Raw genomic sequence first — 27,140 nt, forward strand, 5'->3', positions numbered from 1 at the left:
CAAGATTATACCTCTATTTAATAACCACAAAACATTTTTTAGACAGGTAAGGGTGTATTTCTATTCCCTTGGCTTGTATCATTTTAAGACCATTGTGTTTCCAGAGAGACATCCTGTATTAGTTTCCTCTGAGGGCTTTTTGTTTTTGTCCCTGGTACATTAGTTCCTAGCTGGTAGAAACAGTTACACAAGAAATCAGCCTGTTTTCTTACATCTCCTATGCCCAGGGCATATTAATAAGTCTTTGGTTGCTGCTTGCTTTTAGAAAGAAGGTCACTGTGGGTTTATTGCACATCTGCCAGTAGTTTGCAAAACGCTGGATCCTCGTAGTGACCTGTGTGCCCACCAGGCAGGTGTTACCTTTCACAGACTGTGAGGAGGGAATCATAACCCATGGAAAGGGGCCCAGCAGATGCCTGAGGGCCATACCTCAAGCTGTCATGGGGGTTTCACCAGTTCTTGCCCTTCATTTGCTTTCCTGACCTCTTTCCATCGTGTGTTTAAGCACCTTAAAAGCCAGCCTGTGGCTCAGGGCTTTAACTGCAGGCGGCACTGCAACATGATCTGCTGGAAATTATAAAGTCACTGATACAAATTTGTGTGGACTTCTGTGCGCTCCCTCACTGTTCATAGGTAATAAAATATTAACATTTCATTGTGATGGGGGATTTTTTTGGTGTGATCCTGTGCTTGACCACCATCAACACACAGGTGTAAAATTATTTCAGTTACAGGAGAAGTACTTGAATACTACCTAGACAGTGGTGTGTTCAGAAGGTCTGAAAGTAGAATTGGGTGGTTTTCTTCATTTTGTTGGTGTTACAGCATGAGCTAGTTTGAATATAATTTTTTCTTTCTTTTCTACAAATATTCCAGTGGAATTATTTTCAGTGCCAAAGGGAAATTTCTGTAAGACCTTGTCATAGGCCATGTTTTTGCATTTTTCTTGTTTTCCTGCCAATCTGTAACCTCCCTGTCTATCTAACACTTGGAAAACTTTCTGCATATTTATGTCAGTTTCTGTGTCAGCTGATGTTGAAATAGGTTTCAAAACCACAGCCAGAACTTTTATTTACCCAAATATTTAGCTTTCAGTTTAACCTGACCCTAGACTGAACACATCTGAGTTAAAGTAGCCCAACAAATCAGCTGCTTTCTACCTCCTCTGACATGCAACTGGCTGTGTGGATACTCTTAGCTTGCCCTAAATATTATGAAGGGAGGGAAAGAAGCATGTAAAGGTCAGTGCTGTGGTTTACTTGAAGGACAGTGGTTTGTTATAAGCTGCTGTGACTCAATTGTTTTTGATACTCTGTTTATCATATCTCAGCTGAAAGATGCTAGGAAAGCTTAGCTAGAAGAGGCAGGTCTCACCAGTTTTTGTTTTCATGAAGGAACATGAACTATAAACTGCTATGCTACTTGCTATATGTTTGCAGAAGACTTGTGTTTGGATCCCATCTTCAAGTAACACTGTAGAGCACATACCTTCTAAATTATGAGGCTTATTTTGACATTAAATCTTTTCAGCTGGATGATTTTTTTGTTATTGTTGCTTTAAAACAACGGATATTTTTACAACACATGAGTATAACATAGAAAGTGTTCAGTTCCCTTCGATGATTTTGTTGCTGGATGTAGAGACACAGCACTAGCATCTAGCAAGCAAATACATTCCTGTGGTGTTTTCAAAAGCATATGAGAAACCATATGTTTTCATAGGAAAACAGCTGTTACCAAGCATATGCTTTCTGAGTAGAGTGACACATTAAAAGGGCAAAGTAGGACCACGGCTTGTCTTCTAAGTTGAATAAAGCTGGCAATAACTGTCTCTTTCAATGTACAGTGGCACTGCATGTAGATATTGCCATGTGGAGTTGTAGCTGGAAGGAGGGAGACAGATTAACGTCCACAGTCTGCAGCTTGGAAGAGACAATATAAATCTCTGTCCTGCTCTGAGCTGTGAATGCCTCTGTAGGAGTTATAGTAACAGACAAATTAGCATAATGTAATTGGCTGGCAAGGTCAGCCCCTCTCCAGGAGCATTAGCAATGTTTACTGTAAGAAGAGACAGACCAAGTATTGTAGGGTAGTACATTGTCTGTCCTTTTTGAAGGAAGAATAATCATTTTGGACTCCCTACATCACAGACTTCACTATATCTTATTAAAATTCAGACTATCATATTTCTGCCTTAAAGCAAACAATCTAACAGAGCAACAATGTATATTCTCTACTATCACACAAATCTTTATTCTTTATGGTTTTGCTTTGAACCTCCTTGAGTTTACTTTTCTCTCTTTCTCTGTTGAATAGTTTTTCTCAAGATGCTAAACTTCCATATGCATCCCTGCCAATACCTAATAAATCTTGTAGAGAGAATTAAAATTTCTAGTCTTATTACATGGGACACAAACAGTAAATACAGACAAACTTAGCAGCTTTCTTGTTTGGCTCTTTGAAAATAAAAACTCTGAGCAAAATTCTGGGCCAGCTCTAGCAATCCAGACTCACTGATTCCAGCTTTGCAAACCTTGTCACAGCTGTAGGTGAGAAATGTGAGATGATGTGTTTTGAAGGAGACCTTCCACTGAGTCACCAAGAGCTCTGGCTTTTCCACCTTTGCTTTCAAAACCAAAAATTTGTAGCAAGCATCTGAAACGAGTTCAAGCATTCACTTATGAAAATGTTTGGGAAATGGCTTTCAGAATATCATACAGGGGTCACATTGCCTTTTATATATATATATAACCAACAGGAATGGTGAAGATTGTGATATTCAGTACTGACTGTGTCAGGAAGTTGCCACTGTAGTTTTCCTAGATGACTGGCAGACAGGCTAAAATATACACAGAATCACCTTCTGAGCACTATCTTACTGGAAAACCTCTTTCCTTTTGCTTAGAAAGTGTGATCCAATGGCTTTCCAGAGCACAGTCCATTGTGTTGTCTTCTGGTGGTGAAGAAAAACCAGGTAGCATTTCCTAGAGCCTGCAGTAGCTATTTTTTGAGTCTGGCGTATTAAAAATGTAAGTTAGGCTGGTTTAAAATGAGCAGTGTTCAAGGCTGAAGGGTAATATTGCTATTCTTTAATGCAGACACCCAGGAGCTAGCTGCTCTTGAGAACAGGACTGTGGTGCTACTTGTGCCAGGCTGGAACTCCTGACCCTCTTCTCTGTTCTTCAGCTTTCAGCTGTCACATTGCTCAGGTTGTAAACATCCCACTGACAGCCACTTTCTGGGCAAAAGCTGCTGTGTGGAGGAGAGAACTCCGAATTAACAGTTCTCCAAGTGCAGCTAGGCTGTTCCTCAAGGATGCCTGCCTGCCCTGTTTAATTCATGGCTTAGCTGAGACTCCTGCCTGAATCATGTTTTTCCTCCTTGAATGAAGTTATCTATCTGGCTGGGTCACACCAGGAAGACCAATTATACAGGAGGATGAATCAATTTTTTGGTTAGGAAAGGGAGCATTGTGGCTCCTCAGATGCAGTGAGAACTTCACCAAGGCATTTCAGAAGCATGTGGTACTCCAAAGGAATGGTATGTAATTTCCCCAGGATGGCTCCACACCACATTTAATTAGTGTGACTGGAAGCGTGTACATCTGGATCATTGTCTGGTAGCATTATCAAATCTAGTGCAGCTTCTTTGTTTTTCTCTCAATTTCCTTCATTCAGAAAAGAAGCTGAGCCAAACATATCCTGCTTTTACAACTGAAAATTCACCCCCTTCGTCACCACCACCACCACCATATACCCTCAGTAAGATTTTTACCCTGACTCTTCTGAACTGGCTCACAATTTTTAGTGCCCATATTGGATGTACAGCCAGGAATCCTTTAATTGGATACAATTTTCTGCAGATAATGAGCTCCTCTTTTCTGAAGAATAGATCCTGCAATGTTGTCTGGACTCTCTGGATTTGAGTATGCAGTCATTATTCTCCTTTACTGATTTACATGTCTTTCTCTCATGTTTACAGTTACCAAATAACTGTTCTTTTGTCTCACAGTTCTTTTAATGGTATTCATTATATAACTATTTTCTGTATTGGTTGAAGTATCTAGATTATGATTTCTTGTCATTTTTTTGGGGTTTGAAATGCATGCTATTTTAAAGTCCTGTGGAGTTCTCTTACAAAAAAACCTTCTTCTGTTCTCTCACTGCTGTGTTACATTGCCTTCCCATGTGCATACACTGTGTTGTCTCTAAAATCTATTTCTTTCTCATCACTTCCAAGCACTGTGTAGCTGTTGAAGGTCTTTGTTCCGTTTTACATGTAAGGCAGAGGAATATGAAGTAATTTGATCAAAATCATGCAGTAAATCTGTACAAGGGTGAGGAAAAGGATGGCTGTGCTGTTTCCAGTCTACCTGACCTGCAGAACACATTTGCTCTGTCCAAGGAGTTATATTTTTGATCTTTTCTGCTGTCCCTGTCCTGGGAAGTTGTGTCCAAGCTCCATACCAGCTTGCTTACTTGTTCTTTTTCTCATTAACAACAGCTCTTCTTCCAGAGATCTCCATCTGTCACATGCCTTCATCAGTGCATGGTCAACTCTGTTTCTTGCAGAAGGACCAGTATTGATTTATCTTTCTTCCAAGCATGTTTATTCTCCTAGTCTTGCTTATTTTTTTCCCTGTCTCTCTGTCACTTGCTGAAACCAAGGCAGAGGTGGACCAGGGCTGCTTCTCCTTAACCAGACTGCTTACCAGCTTTCAGGATTCAGAGGACACTTTCTTGTAATCTCCGTTTGTCAGTAGCCCTTGCTGTACTCAGCAAAAGTGAACTTCATTTAACTAGAAGTTTATCTAACATTTTGCCTTCAGTGTAGACACTCTGTTTGCCTTTCTAATCCTTACCCTTTTTAACTCTTATGGCTACAAAGGTTATTAATTTTTGTCTGAAGGCTTCCAAATTATGTACTTAATTTAATTTAAGTTCTTTCAGTTCAAGATCTAAACTAAACTAGCTCTCCTTTCCCAAAGCATCAAGCTAAAATTGATTGAAGTGATTGTGGACCCTGCAAAACTGCATTGCCTTTGTGAATAATTCCCAGGAGACCTGGTGAATTAACTTGATCCGGACTTGACGTCTTGGTGTTGCTTTTATGATTTTCACTGATCAAGATGATTTTCCTACCAGCACACTTGGAAACCCACTTCACTGGTTAAACCTATGATCTCTCATTATGCTGCAAATGGTTTGTCTGGGTCTTTGTGAGAGCACCATTAACCTTCACTCCTGGACCTTTCCCAGCCTTTTGTTTGAGTGCCCATGTAGTATCAGCCTGCCTGGCCCAACACAGCTGGCACAGTGGCTTGGGGTAACAGAATATTTAGGAGATGCATTTTATTACCAGGGTAGCAGCATTTCCACTTGACTTCTTAGCAGAAAAGTTAAACCTGCTGGTTTTCTGCTTGAAACTGCCTGAATGGAAAATCACTGGCTGTTTTGTTGCTACCATCCTTGCTCTCTTTACCAACTGCTCTGTCTAAAAAATGTTCTGGTCATTGAGTGCAGTCAACAGCCAGGGCTGTAACTCATGCATGATGCCAATAACTTATGCCAGTGAAATCAATGATGAGAATTTCAAAGAAGCTTTAAATAAAATACAACAAATTTAGATGCCAAAGTGCTGTCTCTGTGAATTTGCTATTAACAGATTATAAATGGTTTGCATAATGTTGAAAAGCCTAGTGCCTTCAGTTAGCAGCATCAAAGGCTTGTTTAAAGCAATTCCTGGAGGAGTGCCGCCCTCCCCCTCCCAGCTTTCTGTTCCATGATGGATAAAAACAAAACTCCTTAGAATAAAGAAAGGAAGGCCAGGTTTTCAACTACCCTCTGACTGGCCTCCAGATCTGGCAGCTCCTTTTGGATGTCTAATTGCTTGTCCTGCAGAAGTTGACATGCATCTACTTTGAGAAGGTTTTTTGAGTACCCACTTAGTATGTGCACTCTGATTTACAGAAATGAAATTATAGTGCTGGAAAAAAACTCAAGCAGAGCTTATAATTCTGTTTCTTTTAATTTTTATCTATTTATTTAAACTTTTCTGGTCTTCTCAATTCATAGATAAGCACTAGCTGCAAGGAAACAGTGCAAAGTAAAGGACACTGGACTGGGAGAAAAGAGCCCTTGCATTGAGTCCTGATATTTGGCTGAACAATTCACTTTCTCTTTTTCTTCTTTCCTCTTTCCTTGTTTTGTCTCTGGTCTCTGAGGGTTGTGGACAAGTGTTGTCCCTCAATGTGTCTATATAGGTTTTACCACAGTAAGGCCTTGATTTCAACTAAGGCCTTTAGGAATTGCACCTAGTAAGTATCCTGGCAAATTTCTTTTCTTCTTCTCATGTTTCTTAGCAGCCCTTCTCCATTTGAAATGCATGGCAAGCTCCCTTGTTTACAGCAATCTAATGGAACCATAATTCTCTCCCTGAGATAATATTACAGATATAAGTCAGTTTTGCCTTAGACAAAGTTCTATGGAGAATATATTTTCTTATAAACATGCTTTTTATAAAAGGGTTTGTTGTTTTGTGTTTATTGGTGTTCCATCTGCTCTAGAGAATACATTTGAGAAAAACTAGCTCCAGCATGGCATATAATGTTTCATTAGCAGGCATAACCTTGTTTATTTGCTTTTTAAAATTGTATTTAGAAAAGGAAATCAGTTTGCACCATTGACATGCTGCCAGGTTCCTGTTTATAAATGTCACAATAGGCAACTTAGAAGAAATGAAATAGTCAGTTTATGGCTTTTGCATAAAGAATGAGAGAACTGGGTAGAGCCAGGCAGCCAGTTGTGCTCCCCCTGTTTTTTAGCCTCCCAATTAGCAGTAGTTAATGTGGTGTTAGCAGTGCAAAACACCCTGAGTGACCCAAACTGGGCTTTGCACACTTAGTGTTACTGATCTTCAGCTGAACAGAAGAAGCTCTTTGTGCTATGTTTCTTTAGTGGCTATATTGGACAAGTAATTGTGCATGAAACAAGCAACCCTGAGGAAAAATGGGAAATATCTGTAGGAAACTTCAAGACATAAGCATGCAATCTGATGTCATCTTTTCCCATGGAGAAACTATTTCCTTTCAAACTCTGGTGAAACCAACCTTCCAAAGTTTCCTTCTCCTTTAAAATATGTTCCTTTACATCACTTTTTTTGACTTTGTTCTAATAAATGGTTTATCATGGGTACCTCTGGTATACACCATATATTACTTACTGTGTGTGTGTAAAGAAGGCCTCGTGTTGCAAGCATAGTCTGGACAGACATGCTGTAAAGGGCACGAGAAGGGTAGTGGGGGAAGAGGGGAGGGAATTGTGGAAGACAAGGGTCATCTTTCAGTATTCATTTCTACTGATAATTAGAGGGCACCACTGAATGACTGTAATTAGATCATGTCAAAAAAATTAAGATAAAAGACCAAAAATTCTAAGCATCCTGCATTTTGTTCGCAGTATCAGAGGAGTCAGAGCATTAGCTATCAGAGCAGCCAAAGTGGAGGACAGGCATGGAGGCTTCTCCTGCCCGTGGAAGGAGTGCATGGGCATTTCCCTGAGAAGGTGCCAGGAAGGCACTGAGGAGGTGACAGTGCTCCCTGGGTGCCCCAGGGGCAGAGGCACAGCGGGGGCAGCCAGAGCTTGGCCTGCAGCACCAGCAGCATTACAGAGATTTTGTGCAGGGCTGTCACCCTTCAGGCAGAGGCCTTAAGAGGGATTAGTAGTGCTTAAATGGGCCCTTTGGTCTTTGAGTTACAGTGCTAGCAAGACTGCTAGAGCCTTGAGATGGCTTATACCTGGCTTAGCACTTCATATGTCTGTCCTGTGTCCTGTGCCACGCTGCTTAGCAGTGCTGTGCAGTTTGCTGGAGATTAGCAGATGAGGTTTGCATCACTCAGTGTATCTCAAAAAGCCTTTCTGATAACATATGAGCAGCTATTGAAAGAAAACAGGATAAAAGATTATTTATGGTTTTGCTTTTTTGTTTTGTTTTGTACCCTCTTCAAGAGCAACCAGCATGTCTATGCTTAAGAATAACCTATCCTAACTTAAAACAACAAGGAAGTTTCCCTGCATATTCCAACACAGATATATAGGATAAAATTTTGCAAAACTCCTGCCAGCCCCAGTACACAAGTCTGATCTATTAATTAAGAGTGATTGTCTAAGGCTCCAAAAACTGAAGGTGTTTTGAAAAAGGACAAGGGTTACTGAAGTTCATAGATACCTTTAGAAATGTTATCTTTTTTGGTCAATAAATTCTGGTCACGGTGCTCCAGTGCCGGGTTTGGGTGGCAGTTCACTCTGGTCTGTGAGCTGCTGGTGGTCGCAAAGCTGTGCTAAGTCATCTGCATCTGGTCTGTGGAACCATCTTGCCTTAATTACACAATTTATGATAAGAGCACAGAGTGCTCTGTGTGAAATTCAGAGGGTTGACAGAGGTCTGTGATCCAAAAAATTGGAAACCAGTGGCTGAGACTGATAAGTACAGATTCAAAGCTTTATGATTTCAGTGAGAGCAATGTTTCCCTTCTTTCCCCATCTGCCTATCATTACTTGTCATTCTTGAGTAAGGAGTTTAATTTTTCTTTACGTTTTTACCCCTTTGGAGATCAGGTTGATAACATTTGACTGAGCAGCCGTGCCTGGGGTTCAAGAAGCCAGATATACCCACCCTGCTCCTGGCCTTTCGGTCTCCAGCGTGGTGTGGATAGCTGGCTGCCTCCAGTTTAGGGGGAGACTCTGGATGGGGGCGCTGGGGGCAGGGAAGAGTCTTTCCCCATTCTGGGATGTATCATGCCTGCTGTTTCTTGTAATGTGCCATTTTTATCAGGTAGCTGCTAAGTGAGCATTTGCCTTTCTTTGAAATGTTTTGAGGAATAGATCCTTTGGCTTGAGTTCTGTATTTTTATGTGTCAGCCTCACTCAGTGACTTCATACCTCTTGCTAAGTAGGGGAGTTAAATGGATTTTAGCAGTCTGCAATAAGATCTTCATAGAGCTTTGTCCTTATGCTTAATGTTACTACACAGCATTTTCCAGCAGTTTCTTTCTGTGTCCTTTTTTTTTTATGGTTTAGTGCTTTTCCTCATTCAAAGCTCTACAGATGTTGCAGTTTAAAAAAAAGAGTAAAAGGTGTAGCATTTCAGTCTCCATCAAGTTTACACTCACCCATTTCTTGCATAATGGAACATTTTTTTTTTTTTAATTTAAATCTTGATAGTAGGCTTTCTTTTTCCTGTAAACCTTCAATTGCATTAGCAACATAATTCATTTTTTATCTCTGGTTTCTTCCCTAGTTCCTCATCTGTGCTTACTGGCCCTGAGTGGGCAGCAAGCTTTGTTCTGTGCTTATAGGAGTTTAGATTTTGTGTGCCAGTCACAGATTAAACAGTTGTGATGGGCTGGTGTGAGGGCGTTTTCCTTCCCCTCTGACCTGAGTCAAGAGAAAATAAATGAATTGGTGCTGCTTCTGGAGAGACTTGCTAACTTGTTTTTAAAATATCTTTTCATTCTGTCAGGAGAGAATTCATAGACGCTCAGTAATTTTGATGGAGATTATATATGATGAAAATAATTTTGAAGCTTGTCTTTATTTGTCACATTTAATGTATCATTTTATTTACAACAATGTCTTCCAAGTTTTTAAGCCAGCAGGTTCTTTGGTTGTGTAAGCAATATGTGCAGTGAGTGAGTGTGTCACTGGAGGCTTCCACTCATGTGGCTTTTATATATTATGAAGTTAGGATCTCAGTAATCAGGCAAGACATGACTGTACATTTCTTAAAACTGCACATGAAGCTGCCATTTAAATGTGTATTGTCTTAGAATACTTTTCCTTGTTAAAATATATTAATTGAGAGGACAGGCTGTATAAATTCAGAAGTACTGTTGTATATTTGGATTCTCTCCATAATTTTTTTAAGTTGATGCGTTTTTCTTGAACTATGGGAAAATATTTTAAGTTGCTGTGCAGGAAAATATGGATACATGATATTTTGCATAAAACCAAAATGTGCAAAAAGTGGTTTTGTTTGTGTTTAAATTAACCGCTTTTTAATTTCAGTTTTTAATGGAAAATACCTTCTGAATTGAGAATTTATATAAGAGCATGCAAAATACCTTTATGTACAATTGGTTTTAGGTTACATTACACTTCTATTGATCTAAAAGCTTACACAGAACAATCCAGAACAGTCTGCAGTTCATGTAAAACTGGTATTTGCAATTCTTGGTAAGTCTCACAGTTAAAAAATAAGAGTAGGAAAATAAAAACAGACTTTGGTTCAGAAACTAGATCTTATAGTTTAAAACCGCAGACAAACCCTGAAACTCAGAATATTACAGTAGATCGTGAAGGATGGATCAGTTGTCTTCATCCTTTGAGTTCAGTAGATGGTGGTTGATGTGCAGTGGTGCTGTGTGAAACGGATGAGTGTTTCTCTGGAAGAACCAGGGTTTGGGGAAATTGGTGACTGTCTGGGTGTATTTTGCCTGTGTTTGTGTAGCTGTCATTTCTCTGCTGTGCTTGCCAACAGGGTGTGTGTTCTTGTGGAGTGATGTGTAATCCTCTCCACCAGAACATGGAAGCATGACTTCAAGAAGTTTTTAGCCTTTAGAAAAAAGAAGTGTGTTGTCTATCCAAACTTAAATGGTTGCACGTGGGAGAAAAATGCTCAAATGTTTTCTGCAAAGTCTGAAGCTAAAATGGGCCATGAAGTGTAACTGGGGAGAAGTTAATATCATGATGATCTGCATGCTTTCTTCTTGCATCTGGAAAGGTTGAAAATGAACACGTTGATTTAAAAATGGTTTGTGGATATGGTTTGTTGCTTTTGGGTTTATTTGTTTGAATGTTAAATACTGATGGAGAGAACTGCATGAGCACATGGGTGCTCATATTTCTATAAAATTTCTATAAAAGCTCTTCAGTGTTATAATTCTATTTTCTGCTTCCTTGGGAGTGACTGGAAACTTCAGTGAGGATGCAACTTAGTCCTAAAGGACATAAATTCCTCTTCCTATATTGTATCTTAATTAAGATTCACAAAATGAATCTTAAGAGCATGTCTTTTGTGTCTCTGCAGCTCCTGACATATGGGTGGCCTGCTCCCTGTGTGAACACTTAGGTTCAGTTTAATAAAATAGATAATAATGATAAGCTCATATGCCTTCTTCCAATGCTTAAGCACAGTAGAGAAGATAGCTGAGAAAACTCCAAGTGTATGTCTCGGTGTCATACTCTCTCAGAGCATGGATGGGTCTTGGGAATGTTAAAAGCAGAGAGAGATCTCAGTCTGTGTCATTGCTCATGTAGACCTCTCCAAGCTGGAATGCTGGGAGCTCCACACCTACTATCAAATAATCTTTACCATCTTTAAGACCTGGAGGATTATAAGGGGAGTCAAAGGCAATTTTATTCATGGATGCCTGGTAGAAGAACACTCTGAACTCCTTAAAAGTAGAGCTAGAAGCAACTTAACCAAACAACAATTCAATATATAAAGCAGAGGTCTCAGTTTCAGTCAATGTTGTTGAAATTTTCCTCTTTCTATAAGAGCCCAAAGTCAAGTCTGCAAGGAGCTTGTTAATGTCCCATCCAGATCCATTCAGAACCAGATGCAGAACCTACACAGCAAAACCATTTTGGGAGGTCTGAAGACTGGCTGCATCACACATGCAATGAGCCTAGCCTTGCTGTGCTGGTGGTACAGAGTCATTCTGCATGTCATGATGGACACAGTGAGATCAGCTGGGCTTAGTGTCAGGTCTGCTGTGCACTACCGTCCCGCCGCCTTTCGGAGCACGCTTTCTGTCCCTAAAGTATGAACTTCCTTGGACTTCTCTGTAGATTCACAAGCATCTCACTGATGCAAGTTATTCTGAGATTGCCAAATCCTTTTCTTATGAATGTTAGAGTCATGCTGAGTTTGACATTTTGTTGGGAAACCTTTGGCTTTCACTTGGCAGCATGGTATAAGCTTGCCAAACAGCAGTGCTTGCATTACTGAGAAGAATGGACATCTGAAAGCATTGACAGGCTTTCACTCTGCTTTTCCTTTCCATGCACCACATACTCAACTTACTTTTTGAAAAGATGTGGCTTACTGGAAATTGATGAAATTTTGAAACATTTTTGGAAGTTTATGCATTTAAGATAACAACTACATTGTCTTATGGGCAAACAAAAATTTCCATATCCATCATAATTAATCTGTTTGTACCTTAGAGAGCTCTGTAATTGTAGAAGAAAATTGACAAAGAAGGAAAAGAGAAAGGAAATATCTAATTTAGGAGCACAGGAATCTCATATTAAATCTTTAAGTTCTGCCTTGCCATGGTACAACAAAGCCCAGTAAAACTCTGGGCAAGTGCCAGGGTACCACTTGTCTAAGGCTTGTGATAGATTTCCATCCCGTCCATTCCCAGGCCTTGCAGATTCTTGGCACCATACCTGGTTCATTTAGAGATCATTTTAGAAGAGATAGCATTAAAATATTGATTGTACATGGATAGATATTGGATCTGGCTTTGCAAAATCTGGTCGTGATAAAAAAAAACAGGTTTGAATCCTGAGCTAGATTTGGCCATATATATATATTTTTTAAACTGAACAGGCTTTTCATCAGAAACCATTAATGTGTTGAAGAAGTGACATTTTAATAGGAATGTGGTAGGTGAGGGAGAACTTCTTTTGGAGAAGTTTTCATATATCCAAGGTTATTGCCTGATGGTCATGACATTCTCCTGTGCTATGAAATATTACAGTTAAGGTCCTTGGTCTGGCTTCCTCTTGCAATTCATGCTCCTTAAGTGAATACTTAAGTGAATAAGGAGTTTCTAGACCTGATTCATAATGTGTAAATTATTTACTGTAAGAGGAACTCAAAGCTGGGTCCTCTTCACTCCAGGTGAGGTGGTGTGACCATTCAACTGTAGGCAGCACTTCTGCCTCTTTACGTGTTAATGAAGACTGGAACAACTCCTGTAAAAGAAACAGAGATCCCTGTGTCCACACTGTTCTGGGAAATCACATGAAATATATAACATTGGGAGATAAGGGGATAACAGCTAATGCCTTCAGTTGGGGTGCTCTAATTATTTGCTCTCTTTTTCCAGGAGGTGTAGTTCTTTATTTGGCCCATAATACAATCTTTCTTTAGGTCTGGGATTCAACATGTTGTGTGCCTCTTCTGTTTTCCACATTTGATTACAGCTCCGAGTTTCCTTTCCCACCAGCTTTATCTACCAATATTTTGCAGTGGTTGTATATGTTTCCTAGACAAATTGACTCATAAATTGTAACTTTGAATGAAATAGAACTTTGTTTTTTAATCCTGAGTATTGCAGTGGTTAGGAAGGTACTTTGTGTGAGTCTTAGTGGCAGTGTGTATATAAGGGGTTTTTGTTCCCGTTTTCCTCAGCCTAGCATGAGGTGACAATGGAAAGTTTCTTTTCCTCTTGCTGCTAACAATTCACACGTTGATGCCTGATAGGAAAAATAATGCTCTCAAGGTTACCGTATTTTTCATGTGTATACACTGTGGCTTATCTCTGGCTTGAGAGTTTTGTTTGTTTTCAAACGCAGGCCAAGTCAAACCCTGCGGTTTAGCAGCAGCGTGTGTTGTGTGTACAGGCATAACAGCAGAGAAGTCTTATTCCATGGCTCCTTCCTTAGCAGTATCCTGGTCCCTGGCTGGTTGTTTGCTCAGTGGAAATGAGTTATCTGTGAACTTCTGGTTTTTTGGTTTTAAGAACTTTTTAAGAGCTCAGAGTTACCTGAAGGAAAGGTTGTATGTGGTGAAATACAGTGCTGTTCTAAGCCTCTGGGATATTTTTGCTCTACAAAATCTACAGAGGCCAATAGAAATGGCTGTTTCATGATGTGCCATGTACTGTTTATTAGTTTGGGGCTGTAAAACTTGATTTGCTTGTCAGTCTAAGCAGAGGCAGTACACAGTAAACAGCCCATGCACTAAATCAAGGTGTCATGTGCTCATATCATGTTTGGTTAGGAGAAATATGTGCTAAATATCCCCATTATATATTACAAGACAGAATCACAGAAGAGTGATTAGTGAACCTATGGGTAGTTTTACCCAACCTGTGGGTATTTTTCCACCTGTGAAAGTAAATATTTATTTTTCATTTCTTCATTGTTATTGGTTATAAGAAGATCTATTGACTTGGGATTTACCAGGAGCCAGTAACTTTTCATGTTGTTGATACTTTCAGATTCCTAATAGAATTCTTGTAGAACAGAAAACCAAGATAAGACATATAGTTATTTATTTATTTTCATTTTCTTCCACCATCTCTCATTTCCCTTCTTCTCACAGAATATCCCCATGCATAACACAGTTGGAGGAGCAATGGCAGGGCCTGGGTCCCACCAGCTGACAAACACAAGGATGCCAAACCACGACACCAGCGTTGTGATTCAGCAAGCCATGCCGTCTCCACAGTCCAGTTCCGTCATTACGCAAGCGCCTTCCACAAATCGGCAGATTGGGTGAGTCCATTTCCATTTTCTCACTTCTCTGGTTCTCTGGCTCCTGCCTGTAGGAGCAGATGCTGTCCTCATGCTTCTTAAGGTGCAGCTGCAGGCAGGCTCAGATGTTGTTCTAGTAGTTTTTGAGGTTACAGAGTTTGTACTTGACCCTGCAGCACATGTTGCAGACTGTGGGAAATGGCCAGGTTACTCCAGATATAGCACACTGGTTCAAAAAGGACAGAATGCTGTACTTACTGGAAAGTCCTGCTTTCTGCTGCCAGTTTTTTGGTTTTTTAAATCTTCTTATGATCATAATGCATGTTTTTTCTATAACTGCACTGGGAAGAAAGACAAAGTGTTTGTGAAGCTGATCCTTTGACTTCCTTCAATGGGAATTCTGGGTTTTCTATGGGTTTGAGCTATTTCCTATGAGGAATGCTGGAAGACAAAAAGACCATCAAGATAAATAGAGTTTGGCACAGTGTAAATAGCTGCTCAATTTGTGATGATGGATCCATATTTATTACCATAAATTGACAGTATGGATGCTTATTGTATTAGCATGAATGCCAATTGAGTGCTAAGGCCTGGAGAACTGTATGAACAAAACCACTCAAGTTTAGTATATATTTACACCTGGTTACTTCCAGTAAGTATGAGATCCTCATAAGTCACAATAACGTGTTTTTTAATTGTACAGAAGCTGCCCTGAAGGCTTGAGGGTACAGTTTTTCATCACACAGCTCTGAGAATTTTGGGGTGGTGTTATACATGAAAATGTATGGATAAAAAGATATATTAGTGGACTAAGAAAGAAGCAGCAGTTTAGATTCATTATCTGTCAACTGTAATTTGGTCACATCAATTAGTGATATCTGCAAAAATAATCACTGTCCTCAGTCATTATCTAAATAACTGTTTATCAACTTTCAGTCTTTTCAAAGTAAAATCATAAAGTGAAATCCTGGCATTGAAAACTGAAATTCTAGTTATTCTTGGGATTTCTTTCAAGATTTTTGGTGTAGGGACAGGCTCTGTATCTCCCATGGTAGCTGGGATGGCCCATGGCACTGAGCTCTGGGCTACCCAGCCATGCACAGAACACAGAGTCCATCTGCTGCCCCAGTTTTGTGTTCCTGGCCAAGCTCCTCCATTTTCCTTTTTACTACTATTTCAGGATTTGGTTCTTAATACGTTAATCTGAAACGATGGGTCACGTAAAGCTATTTGATAGATGTGCCATTTGTATATGCTACCTCTTGTCAAAACACAGTGTTCACTGAGATTTCACATGCAATACTATTTGCCCGTGAATCCAGCAAAGCTGTCTTATATATGTCCCATTCTTTTCAAAGAGAGGGGCTGGGAGAGAGGGAGGGAGGAAGAAACAGTTTCTTTTTCAGTTTTAGAAAGAAAAACATTAACTAATGCCATTATTTGCGTTAAGGATGATTAAGCTCCTGTTCAAATTGTGACTTAATAGGTCTAGTGGTAATTATGATCCTAATTAAAAGCATAAAAAAGCCCAAACAACTTTTAATACTCAGTGGTGAGGTGTTTTATGTAAGACTCTACTTGGCTTCCAAACAATTGTTTCTATATAATGAGAAAAAAACTGCATGTGGTTTTGCAAGACCCTGTCAGTCAGGTTTTAGGTTTGTGTTGGTTCAGGGCCATGGTGATTAGAATCTCCAAAGTTGGTGGGGTTGAGGATAAAAAGGCCTTTTCCTAGTCAGCGCTGTGTCTCACTTGGGAAACTTTGCCATGACATATCTTAATTCTTCCCTGTGACTGAATCACACAAATGTTTCCTAAGTCTGAGTCTAAAGCTGCTTTATTGGGAGGCGATTGTCAGCATTTTAGTCTGTGTGAGCTGATGTGTGAATGAGACTTATGGTGTGACCTCCAGCATACTCTGTTCCCCATTCTTCCCTCTTCCTAGGAGGTTTTGTTTTTTGTTCATGGTGTGTCCTAGGAGATAATTGCTGTATTTTCAACTTCCTCTACTTGCCAAAGTCTTGAGCATCCTTGTTTGTCTTCTTTTCCTTCAGTCTTTTCCCTGTGGTGTCTGTTTTACTTATTCAGAGAACATATCTTGTCATTTCCATTAATCTTCATCTAATCCTTCTAAATGTGCTAAGAATTATATCCACAACTCATTCACGAGGAATACAAACTGGACAACTGAAAAAAAAATCAGATTAATATTTGAGGTCTTCAAAGTTTGGTCGTTTTTATTTAGCCTTGCAAAGTTGAGGTTGTTTAGCTATTTAACAAGCCCAAATGCTGAGGTCCTCAAATCAGTATGTTTTGCTTGAGTTTCCCTTTTTTAGAAATCATCTGAATTTGCCCCAAAGGGTAGATGAGTCTTTACCATGAAGAATTGTGCCAGGGAAAATGCCTTTTAATGAGCAATAAAACCAGCAGAGAGAAACTGGGTAAAACTCTCACTGAGTTCTGTAAGAGCAGGATCAAGCCCTGAAGGTTATAGAACCATCTTGTAGCAATATTCTGATTTTTATCACAACCACAAATATTTTAGTGTCAGACTATGGCCAAGCCACCTGCAAATGTTTATGATGGCCTTGCTCCAATGAAAACAGGGAACAGCAATGAAAGTCTTCATTTAGCCCCTGTTTGTAGGCTGTGCTCTAGTAACAGAGAATGGGACCCACCTGTGCCCGCACACAGCTCGTTTCATGGTGAGGAGTGGGCGAGTTTGTAGCAGCTGATGTTCCCAAGGGATGTAATTTTTCCCGACTTTCATTTCTCCTTCTCTTTCTTCTCCCTCTCCCTATAACTTTCTCCCTCCCTCCCTCTCTCCCTCCGTGCCTCTCTTTTTTTCCCCTTGCTCTGGGGGCTTCCACATAAAATGAGATATTGACACAAGGCATGGGAAAACATGACAGAATGTGCATTGTTGGGCAAGCCTTACTGGCACAATGCATATCCACACATTGTTTCAGGTATTAAGCTTCTGCTACTACTGAACAGGCACCCGGCCAGATTAATCAGATAAAAGGAAGAGCATGAAGGTTATTAACTTAAAAAATAAGACAGGGTGCAGCCCCACTTTCCTCCCACCATGTTCCCTTTGTTGCGAACAAACAGCAACATTAGCATTACAGCAAGCTGGCAGGCTGGTATAAAGGTCCCTGATAGTATTTATGTGGTGAGGCAGTCTCTAACCTCCTTGCCATCCCTCCTCCCTCCCCGCCAAGCCTTCAGCATGTGGGAGGAATGCTGGAACTAGTAACTACTTGTGCTGATGAAAAATCAGTTGAGGAACACTTAGCAGTGAAGGGTGTCTTCGGCTGATTAATAGCACATCATTTCTAGATAAGATACATGGAGGAAAAGCAGTATGGCATATGGAGGAAGGCAAGAAAAAATGATATAAGACATGCATTTGTCAAAGGTATAGAAAAGCAGATAAGCTGAATCAGCTCAAGATATGGGACTCTGAACTAGGCTGTACAATAGCAGTGCTTGTCTTCTTTTTAAAATAACTCCATTTTTTCTGTCACTGAATATACAGCTGTGTGTGAGAGAGTTCTGGGCAGACAAATTGGTGACAACACAGTGTGGTGGTTGCTCTATCTGGACACATCTTTTGCTAAGAAAAATGTGTTTTTCAGGCTATCAATTGCAACCCAACAGCATTCATGGAGAAGGTAACTGGCTTTCAAGCTAGATTTTCAAGCTGTGGACATAAATGTATGTAGTGGACATAAATAGTATTTATTCCAGCTATTCCAACTCTCTGGTACAGCTCTGAAGCTGATAAAGAACATGGGAGGTTGGAGGATTGTCACAGATGCAGCAAGTTGTTAACATTGTAGTAAATGGAGAGTGAGATTGAGTCCAGTTTCAATGAACTCAGGCTCCAAAGTGGACATAGAACACTAAGCATGTGATGTAGATTATCTGTTTTTAAAGTGTTTTAGAGCATTTTAATTGAGATAAGATGGTCTTCTGGCACAGCATCAAACGGGAAAAATTGCAACCACATTTGGTGAAATGCAAGCAGGTAGGCGAAAGCAACAAAAGGGGTTTGGAAGATGCTTCTGGTGCCTTGATGTTCTGAAGAATCATGGTACCAGTGGGAGAACAGCCTTTCAGTCCCCACATGCAGCATTCATTTTAACACTAATGCATTGCCTTACTGTTCCTCTGTTTTTCCTCTCATGGAAAGACACCTGTGTCTCTCTGGTTCCAGTTTATCATCTCTTCATGGGTTTGAAGGCTTTTCAAACAAAAGGACATGGGAAATGGAATAGTCAAAAAATTGACTACTCCATGCATGTAGTGGGACTAACAAAGGTTTGGTCATTTGGAAAATGAAAAAAAAAACTTCTCAGTCTTAACTAAAGGGTCTCAGATGGCAGAAGGACAGATTGTCTCTGTGGCAAGCACAGGAGTTTCACCATAGCAAAAGCTATCTGAGACTGGAACTGCTGGTTGAGTTTTCAGAGTATCCTGCTATCATCCTTTATAGCTCAAGGAAACACAAAAGGCTCCTGTAAGAGACAATCACGGGCAGAAACGCTTCCATAATGCAGCTAGCTCTGGAAGGCACTTGGAACAGGCAGGTGACTGAGAAGGGTCTTTGTATATCCAAGAGAAAGTCTCTCTTTAAGCTCTTACTAAGTTGGTGGCATGCGTAGCATCAAAGAGGCCATGGAATGATGTGCTTTTATTAAATTCAAAGACTAGTTCCCTTTCCAGGAAATCTGTGATAAAAACCTCTGTTCCAACTCATGTATTCGAACTGAAGTACCACAGTATGTTGTGAGATAAGAAGAAATGTGCAGTGCGAGATGAAGCATCAAATGACCATTCAGGGGCTTGATTAAGTCCATTCCATAGCCTTGATTGTGCAGCATGTAAGAACATCAGTGAGATCTCTGGAAGGGGAGGAGAAGGGAAGACAGAGCATCTGACATTGTCATTCTGTCCAAATTTTTTTTCTGTCTTTGAAGTAAAAGTTGAGCTTTAATTCCTGTTAATTGGTCCTGCTTCTTTTTTCTCTTTTTATGCTAAGTCATGTTTTCTGTAGTCCCTTCTATCGCACTGACCTTGGCCAACCTTGATATGGAATCCCATCAAGCCACATGAGACCAGCAGCCACAAGTCTCTGGGAAGCTCAGGTGAATTACGTAGGAAATTATTACAAGAGAGCCATTCCCAGGAACAGGCTGTCTCATAGCTTAACTTAATAGAGAGGATGATGAGGGAGAAAATGAGCTGGACCCTCTCAAGCTGCTCATCCCTTTTAGCAAGCTGCTGCCCAGGTCTACACCTTGGTCTGCAGGCTGAACCATGCTGCTCTGTCTGTGATATTTAGAAGCTCTGTCTGCTCTCCAGCAGCCTCTGCTGTTGTGTGTTCAGGAGTTGCTGACTCAATTTTTCCCCATACTGCTGAGTCAGGAAGAGAAAAAACAAACAGTGCCAGTCTGTGTGCCAGGCACAGCACAAACAGGTGGTTGTTCACAACACCTCTCTTCTATCCTCAAGAATATACTCCTCTGCCTTCCCAAAAACTCTTCCTTGCTGTAAGGTGTAGGAAGGGGCTGGAAAGTATTGACATACATCAAGGTGACTTTTGGGGGACTGAAAGGAGGATCATTAGCCAGGTAATATATAGCCTGGACGGATAAATAGCCTAATGAACACAGTGTTTTACATTTCATACTTTCTACTTGATACAAGTCCTAAGTTTGTTAGAAATGTTACTTTCTCGCAGCAAGAGCACCAAAACCAAAAAGTGTAAGGGATATTTTGGGACTTGCTACCCACTGGCTCTGACTAGGATTGTTGTCTTGTGTTATGAGAAGAAACCAGCCCTCTCCCTCTCCTGATAGTTGTTTGAGATAGGCAGTGAAACTATGCTAATCCAGTTCTCATGCAAGTGATTTCTAAGAAATGGATCATGATGTTTTTGTCCTGAAAATCTTGTCCCACCCAAGAACTATAGGAAAACAAGGTTAGAATATCTACGGCACCCATAATTTTATCTGAACAGAAAGACTGAGCTTTCATATGCATTGGTTGGCTCTCACATCACAGAAAGTCATAAATAGAACTTAAATATAATATATAGAACTTGGAGAATCTAGCATTGATTCCTTAATTTTAGTGGCTGGTATCTCTTACATACCTCCCGTATATATATAATACACACTGTATAAATCTTCTTTAAAGGTGTCATCAAAATTTATGGGCAGAGCTTCTGATTTATATGACTCTTTGAACTGAAACAGATGTAAAATCATTTTCGGATGGAAGAGGATCTCAGAATTGCAGTGGGTTTGGTATGACAAATCAAGCTTTTCCTAGAACAGAAAAAGATCATTAGGGCTCCGCACAGCCGAATCTCAGAGCTCTGCTCTTCATCACAGGTTTGTGCTTAACATGCCCTGATGCATGATTCCAGTATGTGTTTTATCCAAGTGTCAGCCTGTTTGACAGGTAACTAAGCTGCAGTAAAACACTAACTCAAACAATACAAGACTTTGTTTGGTGTAAGGCTTTTTAAAAAAATTATTTTCATTTAAGCAACCAATTCGCCGGTTCCAGAGAAGCTGCAAGCCTTGGGGTGCTGCCTTACACCATGTCAGCTCAGAGAAGGGCTTAAAGGCTTGCTGGGGGTGGCACAATGGCTATAATGATATTAAAAAATGAAGTCGTTTATGTGCAAAGAATTCTGATAAAAGATTCGTCGACAACTAAGAAGTTATGACTGTATCTGTTTCAATAAAGGAATTGGCACTGATGTCCTTGACAGAGAACACCTTGATTTTACATGGTTTGTCTTGCCAGTGTCTTTTTTGAACACTTCCAAAGGAATATAAAAACATACTATAAGTTAATACAGTGTTAACACTTTGGGTTGTTTTTTTTTTCTTTTTTTTTTAAGCTGGTACCTGGCTGCAAACCAATTGCAATAGTTCAGAGGAAAGTGCCTGAGGGAAAACACAGGAATTACAGACTTTGTGTAAAGTGTATGGATCCTATTTTACCACCTGTAAAAGTAGGCCTCCTTATGAACTGATGAGTTTTCAAAATCAATGGTACAGTATAGTTCCATTTAAGGCATATATATGGTTCTATTTATACTTATGGACAGGCCAAATATGCATTTGAAAAAGAAAAAGCAACCAAAAACCAAACCAAACCAAAACAAAAAACCCCAAATACCAACGATTTGAATCAAAGGCATGGGTAAATCTAAGATGACAACATTACCAAAATTAGCTCTTTACAAAAATGAAATTATGCTTGATTTAGAAGGTAAAAAAGTTATTTAAATAAATCTGTCATTTGGAGACCCTCTAACAAAGTTCCATGTGGTAAACCATAAATTTAAATTCTCTTATGTTTAGTAAAAAATTGCTGTGTTGAGCAAGGAGCTGATGGCTAGACAGAACCTGCAGGTAGACTGAGAGTGCAGGAAAAGTGTTCCTTGGAAGTAGGAACAAATTAGAGAGTGTGTTTTAGAAACATTTGCTGCTATGAGCATCTGTGTTCTGTGAACAGAGACGTTTATTCTGAGCTCACATAAATGAAGTGGAATTTTGCCAGTAAAAGAAGGGGTTGTGTTACTCCAGTCGTAGGATCCAGGTCCTAATTGGTTTATGAAATGAAGGGGGCAATCTTTGAGCTATTACCAGCTTCCTCTGCTGCAAGTGAAGTGAATCGCAGCTGTTCTGATAGGGTCCATAAAACTTGGTGAGGTAATAAAATGTTTGCAGTGAACAATTCTCAAAATGGGTGAAATCCAAATCCCTAGCTTATTTGACAGTATTAAGAGAATTGAATGTACTTCCTGGGGAATTCTGAATATTATGTTACTTTTATCTAGTTCTTTAACTGTAAGATGCAGGCTTACTGGTGCTGTAAATGTAAGGGCTCAAAGTAGCATTCTTCTTTTTTAACCCTACAGATTGAAATGCATTGTGTGCATATATACATATGTGATACAGGAAAAAGCTGTGTTCATTGCTCATTTTCTAATGTTTCTGGTTTGTGCTTTTTACTTCTTTATACTTTTCTGTCTCCCAATCTCTTGCTCTGTTCTGGTGAGATTTTTTTTAAAAAAACATTGTTAGCATCAAATGATCCTACACAGAAATACTTGTGGTGCTTCTAGTCACATGATTTCTTTAATGAAAACAATAGCTGTTGATATTTTTAAGTTTTCTTCAAGTAACTTAACATTTGCTAGACCTGGTTAGAAGTCAGATATGTCAATTGTAGCTTCTTAGCAGAGCAGTTGTTCTGAGCAGTTCAGTTCATAGTGGTTTTGACCTAAAGATCTTTGGCATGAGTTCAAGTCCAAACTGACATTTTTGGGTATCATTGTATTTATTGAGGAATTCACAATTTTCCTTGAAAGCCATTCAGTGTCTGTCTAGAATTCTGTTGTTCTTCTCAGCATTGCCATAATTGAGCATTTTTATGAAGGGCTTGGCCGTCTTTAAACTGTTTTTTCTTTTTATTCTCCGCTTTATAGAAATGTCTGTGATTTCCCAGGCAAAGACAGGATGATCACACCTTTGATAGTAAAATGACCTAAAAAGAAGACAAACAGAGAAGATAATGAGAACTTTCTTAGATTAATGAATTGGGTTTCCAGGTTGTTTAAGTGCCAGCTGGTTGTGCTTGCTGCTCATCCCCTTTCACACCTGAAGCTTCCCCCTTTATATCAGTCCTTGTACGACAAATGTTGCTCATCATATCTCAGACAGGCCATTGCCTCAGGTGTCTGGAGAGTGACCAGCCAGCCTTTCAGCCACAAGGTGCTGCTTGAAGGGCCTCTGATCCTTCAAGCACTTTGCAAGGAGGTGCTGGCAATGGTGGAATATCTGGCTTCCTTTTCTGAGGTGGCTGCTCATGCTGTATGTCCCTGGCTTGTAACAGGCAGTAGGGCTGTCCCAGGTATTGCACAAGAAGATGTGCAAGAGATGCACAGATCTGAATGGTGGTGGTCTCCTGGAGCTTCTGGGCAGAGCTGCATGCAGAAAGCTTTCCTGACATACTCAGGGCTAAGGCTTGTGTTTTCAGTGAGTGTTTTTGAGCTGTTATTAGAAAAAGTCCCTGGAGAGATGAACTGCTGACTTAATGTGCCTGAAGGAAACTCTCTTTGGACATGCTGGACTTCATTAATTCGTTATTGCTGTGAATTGTTGATGTAGCTTTTTTGGGCACCAGATGTAAATTAACATAATGAAAGTGGGCAAAAGGCAGCAGTAGTTTTTTAGTATCCAAAACAATACAGTCTGTTAAGCTCAACAGGCTGTTGTGGGTGACTGATTCTGGTTGAAATACAGCTACAATTTCTGAAGATATTAGCTGTAGCTGATAACCAAAGCAGACCAAATTTGAACTGATCTTGTATTATTTTTCTCAATTTGTGCTTGTTTCAAGTGGTTTTGTCTGAGATTATATGGCACAGGTAGTAAACCAAGTTCTGACTGACAGTATTTAGTCTGTAGATGACAATTGGAGACTATCAATGCATACACACCAAATGGAAGAGTTATGTGGAAAATTTTACCCTCTTTACAATTAATTTCCTTCTTATTGTGTTTTAATTTCTTCTTTCTCTGCAATCTGTTCCAAGTCTATAGAGGAGAGAGACCTAGAGTGTTGTTGAATTTTTTCTGATCTGTAGGGAAATAAAATAGGAAGCAAATTTATATTTCTACTGTGAAGTAGCAAAGGAAGTTGCTACTTCAGTCAGTGAGTTCCCTTTGTGCCATACTAAATGGATGTGGAGAAAGATATGGAATCTGGGCTCCATGACAGGGAAGAAAATCCGTACTTTATTCCAAATTTTCCCCTGGCTTGTATATTGTTCTATTGTTCCAATAAGAAATCTGTGACTCAGAGGATTTATTCAAAATCTATATAAAACATAATAGGCAAAGTTCATTCCAGAAGCCATCAAGTGAAACTATACTTCTCTGTGGGGAAAGCTGGGGTCCCTTCCAGTCTGGTCTTTTTCTGTATACAGCCTGGTAGCGTGGAGCTTTTTGTTGCACATTAATGCAACATCAAGGAGTTGTGGGGCCCTAAGTCCTATAAAGCAAATGCTAGAAACAATATTGGACCCAAGCAGAACCCATAAATGCAGAGGGAAGCAAAACCCCACATATAAAAGAAAACAGGGTCTGAGAACAAAAGCACAAAACCACATTTCAAGCCTCAAGGGGGGGAAAAAAAATCAGTTCTTGTTTTGGAAGAAGCATCCTTGGAAATGTTCAATTTTCCTTATGACCAAGTTGGGAAGCTGTAAGTTGTGTCCTTGAAGACAGTGTATGAATGTATGTATAAATGACTCCTAGCCAAAAAAACTATCCCATGTTGACAAGAAAACCTCACCACTGAGGTATACATTTCCTTCTTACTCCTGCTTGTCCATTAGACAAACAGGAAAGTAGAGACACCCCTGCCATGTTTACAGGGCTTGCCTTGTTATTTGTGTGATGGACAGAGAGCTAAGAGCTGTGTTGCCAACACTGCTTATTAGAAAAACCTGGAAATAATTAAGGGACCTCATTTGTTATTGCTTGTATGTTCAGTGGTGGAAATTACTTGAGAGAACAGTTCTACTGGTACAGAACAGTGCTTGGTAATAGAACAGTAGAAAAATGACAAAGACAAAAACAGCTTTGGGGAGTGGGATGTAAAATATTATTCTAAAAAAAATTTCTACTTTGGTTTTGAAAGATTTTTGTGTGTGTGTGTTTTCCAGTAGAGAAAAAAGAATGTAATTTGCCTGAACTAGAGGATGACTAGTAATGTTTTTACTTGTTACTGATTTATTTACTTGAATGAAACCTATGAATTACAGTGGGAGTTTCAGTTGAGTAACATTCAATATTGTGTTGTTATTTTATTACTGGGTCTGCTGAGTGTTCCCTTCTATGGTGTCTTCTTCCAAGAGCTATGAACACTGTGAATCTTTTTCATGTTACTCTTTCAAAATCAAGGCTGTGCATTGCAAAACCAGCTACTCAGGCAAAGGGACTTTCAGTGTTTCGGCACACTGCTCCTTTTCTACCTACATTTCTCCTGAGCTGTCTGCTTAATTCCAGATCTGCCCCCACAGGCTGATACAGGTCTTTGTTTACGAGTCGGGTCACAGGATGTGAGGTGAGTGTACCTGTTGCACAGTGCCTTTCTTGTTGTTGGGATATGATGTGCTTTTCTGGGTGGGAGGTGGCAGTACTGTTGTTTCACTTGAGCAGGCATATGGCAGAACACAGTGCAACAGGGACAAGTGTTGATGAGTGAACAATGAATTGTTAAGTCAAAGCAGAGTATTGTCAAAGGAAAAAAAAATCAACAATCCCAAATCAGCTCAAGATCAGTATCTGAAGATTTCAGGCTTTGTTGGAGTTTCTGTTTGCAGTTGCTTCTCTGTCATGTAGTGTGTGTTGGAAGCATTCTCTGTTGTGACATTTGCTGTGGCAATGTGAGGCATACATATGTTTGCACGCTTGTGCAGTTTTTGCAGGAGGCGTGATCACATCGAGTCGCACCTATGTGCTCTTGTTCCCTCCACTTCTCGTTTTGCAGAGTTGCAAGGGGACACAAGCTTTTACAGAAAGTTGTGACACTTCTACTTCCAGTTCAGTGATGGCTCCAGGGTTCAAACTTGCAGCCTAATAATGAGCCAGGCTAAAGGGCTGTTACTGTCAAGAATAAAGCCATGTACTGTAACTGAGAGTAATCAGTTTGGATCGCATTCGCAGATTCTTTGTATTAGCTTTATCAGGTCAGGCCATCAGAGAGCAGATAGACAGGTAAGACCAAAAGACCTCTGAACCCAATTAAAGTTGTACCACAAAGAAATCAAATTCATGTGGTTTACATTTCAGAAAGTTACATTTGGTGGGCTGTACTTACTTTTATTCTGTAACCTAATGCAGACCATGTGAACATTTGAAACGCTTTTAACAGTTAACCAGCTCAAATAACACAGAACCAGAGCAGCAATAAAGAATGAATTAAGACTGATTGCAACTACAGCCAATTTTTTTTCCTCATAAAGAAATATAAAAGGCTGATATATTTAAAAATTACCATATATATAGTAATTTTGTCTTCAGGTTTTAGCATGACAATAGCCATTCTCATATCTTTTAAAATAAATGTTTGGTTTAAAAAGCAATTCTAAACCCACAGTCTTTATTTTATTTGCAGTATTTTAAGATGAGTTTGGATGTGCTGTGGAACCACTGATAGTCCCATTGATGCACATAGTTTGGGAATTGGTCATACAGCTCTGAGATAATCCTGAGGAGCTGACATTTAAAATACTTGGCACAATAAGAGCATGAGCATGAGAGGATAAGAAAATAGGTGTTTTATTAGTGTCCACTTTCTTAAAAACTGTAGATGTGTGTGCAGCTTTTCAGTCACAAACACTTCTTGCTTGCTGACATTAGATAGGCCTTACATGTGGAGCAAATAGTTTCAGCTGGTGCAGACTGCGATGTGCTCAGTTTTCCTTTTTTCCTTAACCAAGAGCCTGAATTAAAGTCTTGAAGCCTCCAGGAGACTAGGCTAGAGGACAGTGCTAAATGTGCCTGTGTCCTGCATCTAACTTCAGGAAAGTGATGTGGTTCATATGCAAAC

At 39.8% G+C, this 27,140-nt stretch overlaps 1 protein-coding gene across 1 annotated transcript in view; it reads left to right on the forward strand.

Annotated features, from left to right (window-relative positions):
• The window catches only part of CREB5 (cAMP responsive element binding protein 5), a 212,097-nt gene that overhangs the window by 30,246 nt on the left and 154,711 nt on the right, over nt 1–27,140 (forward strand). Inside the window, exon 5 of the mRNA XM_058024075.1 lies at nt 14,338–14,510. Within this exon, the coding sequence (XP_057880058.1) occupies nt 14,338–14,510 (173 nt within the window). The remainder of the gene's footprint in view (nt 1–14,337; nt 14,511–27,140) is intronic.

Source organism: Melospiza georgiana, chromosome 1, assembly GCF_028018845.1.
Source record: "Melospiza georgiana isolate bMelGeo1 chromosome 1, bMelGeo1.pri, whole genome shotgun sequence".
NCBI classification, from domain to species: domain Eukaryota; kingdom Metazoa; phylum Chordata; class Aves; order Passeriformes; family Passerellidae; genus Melospiza; species Melospiza georgiana.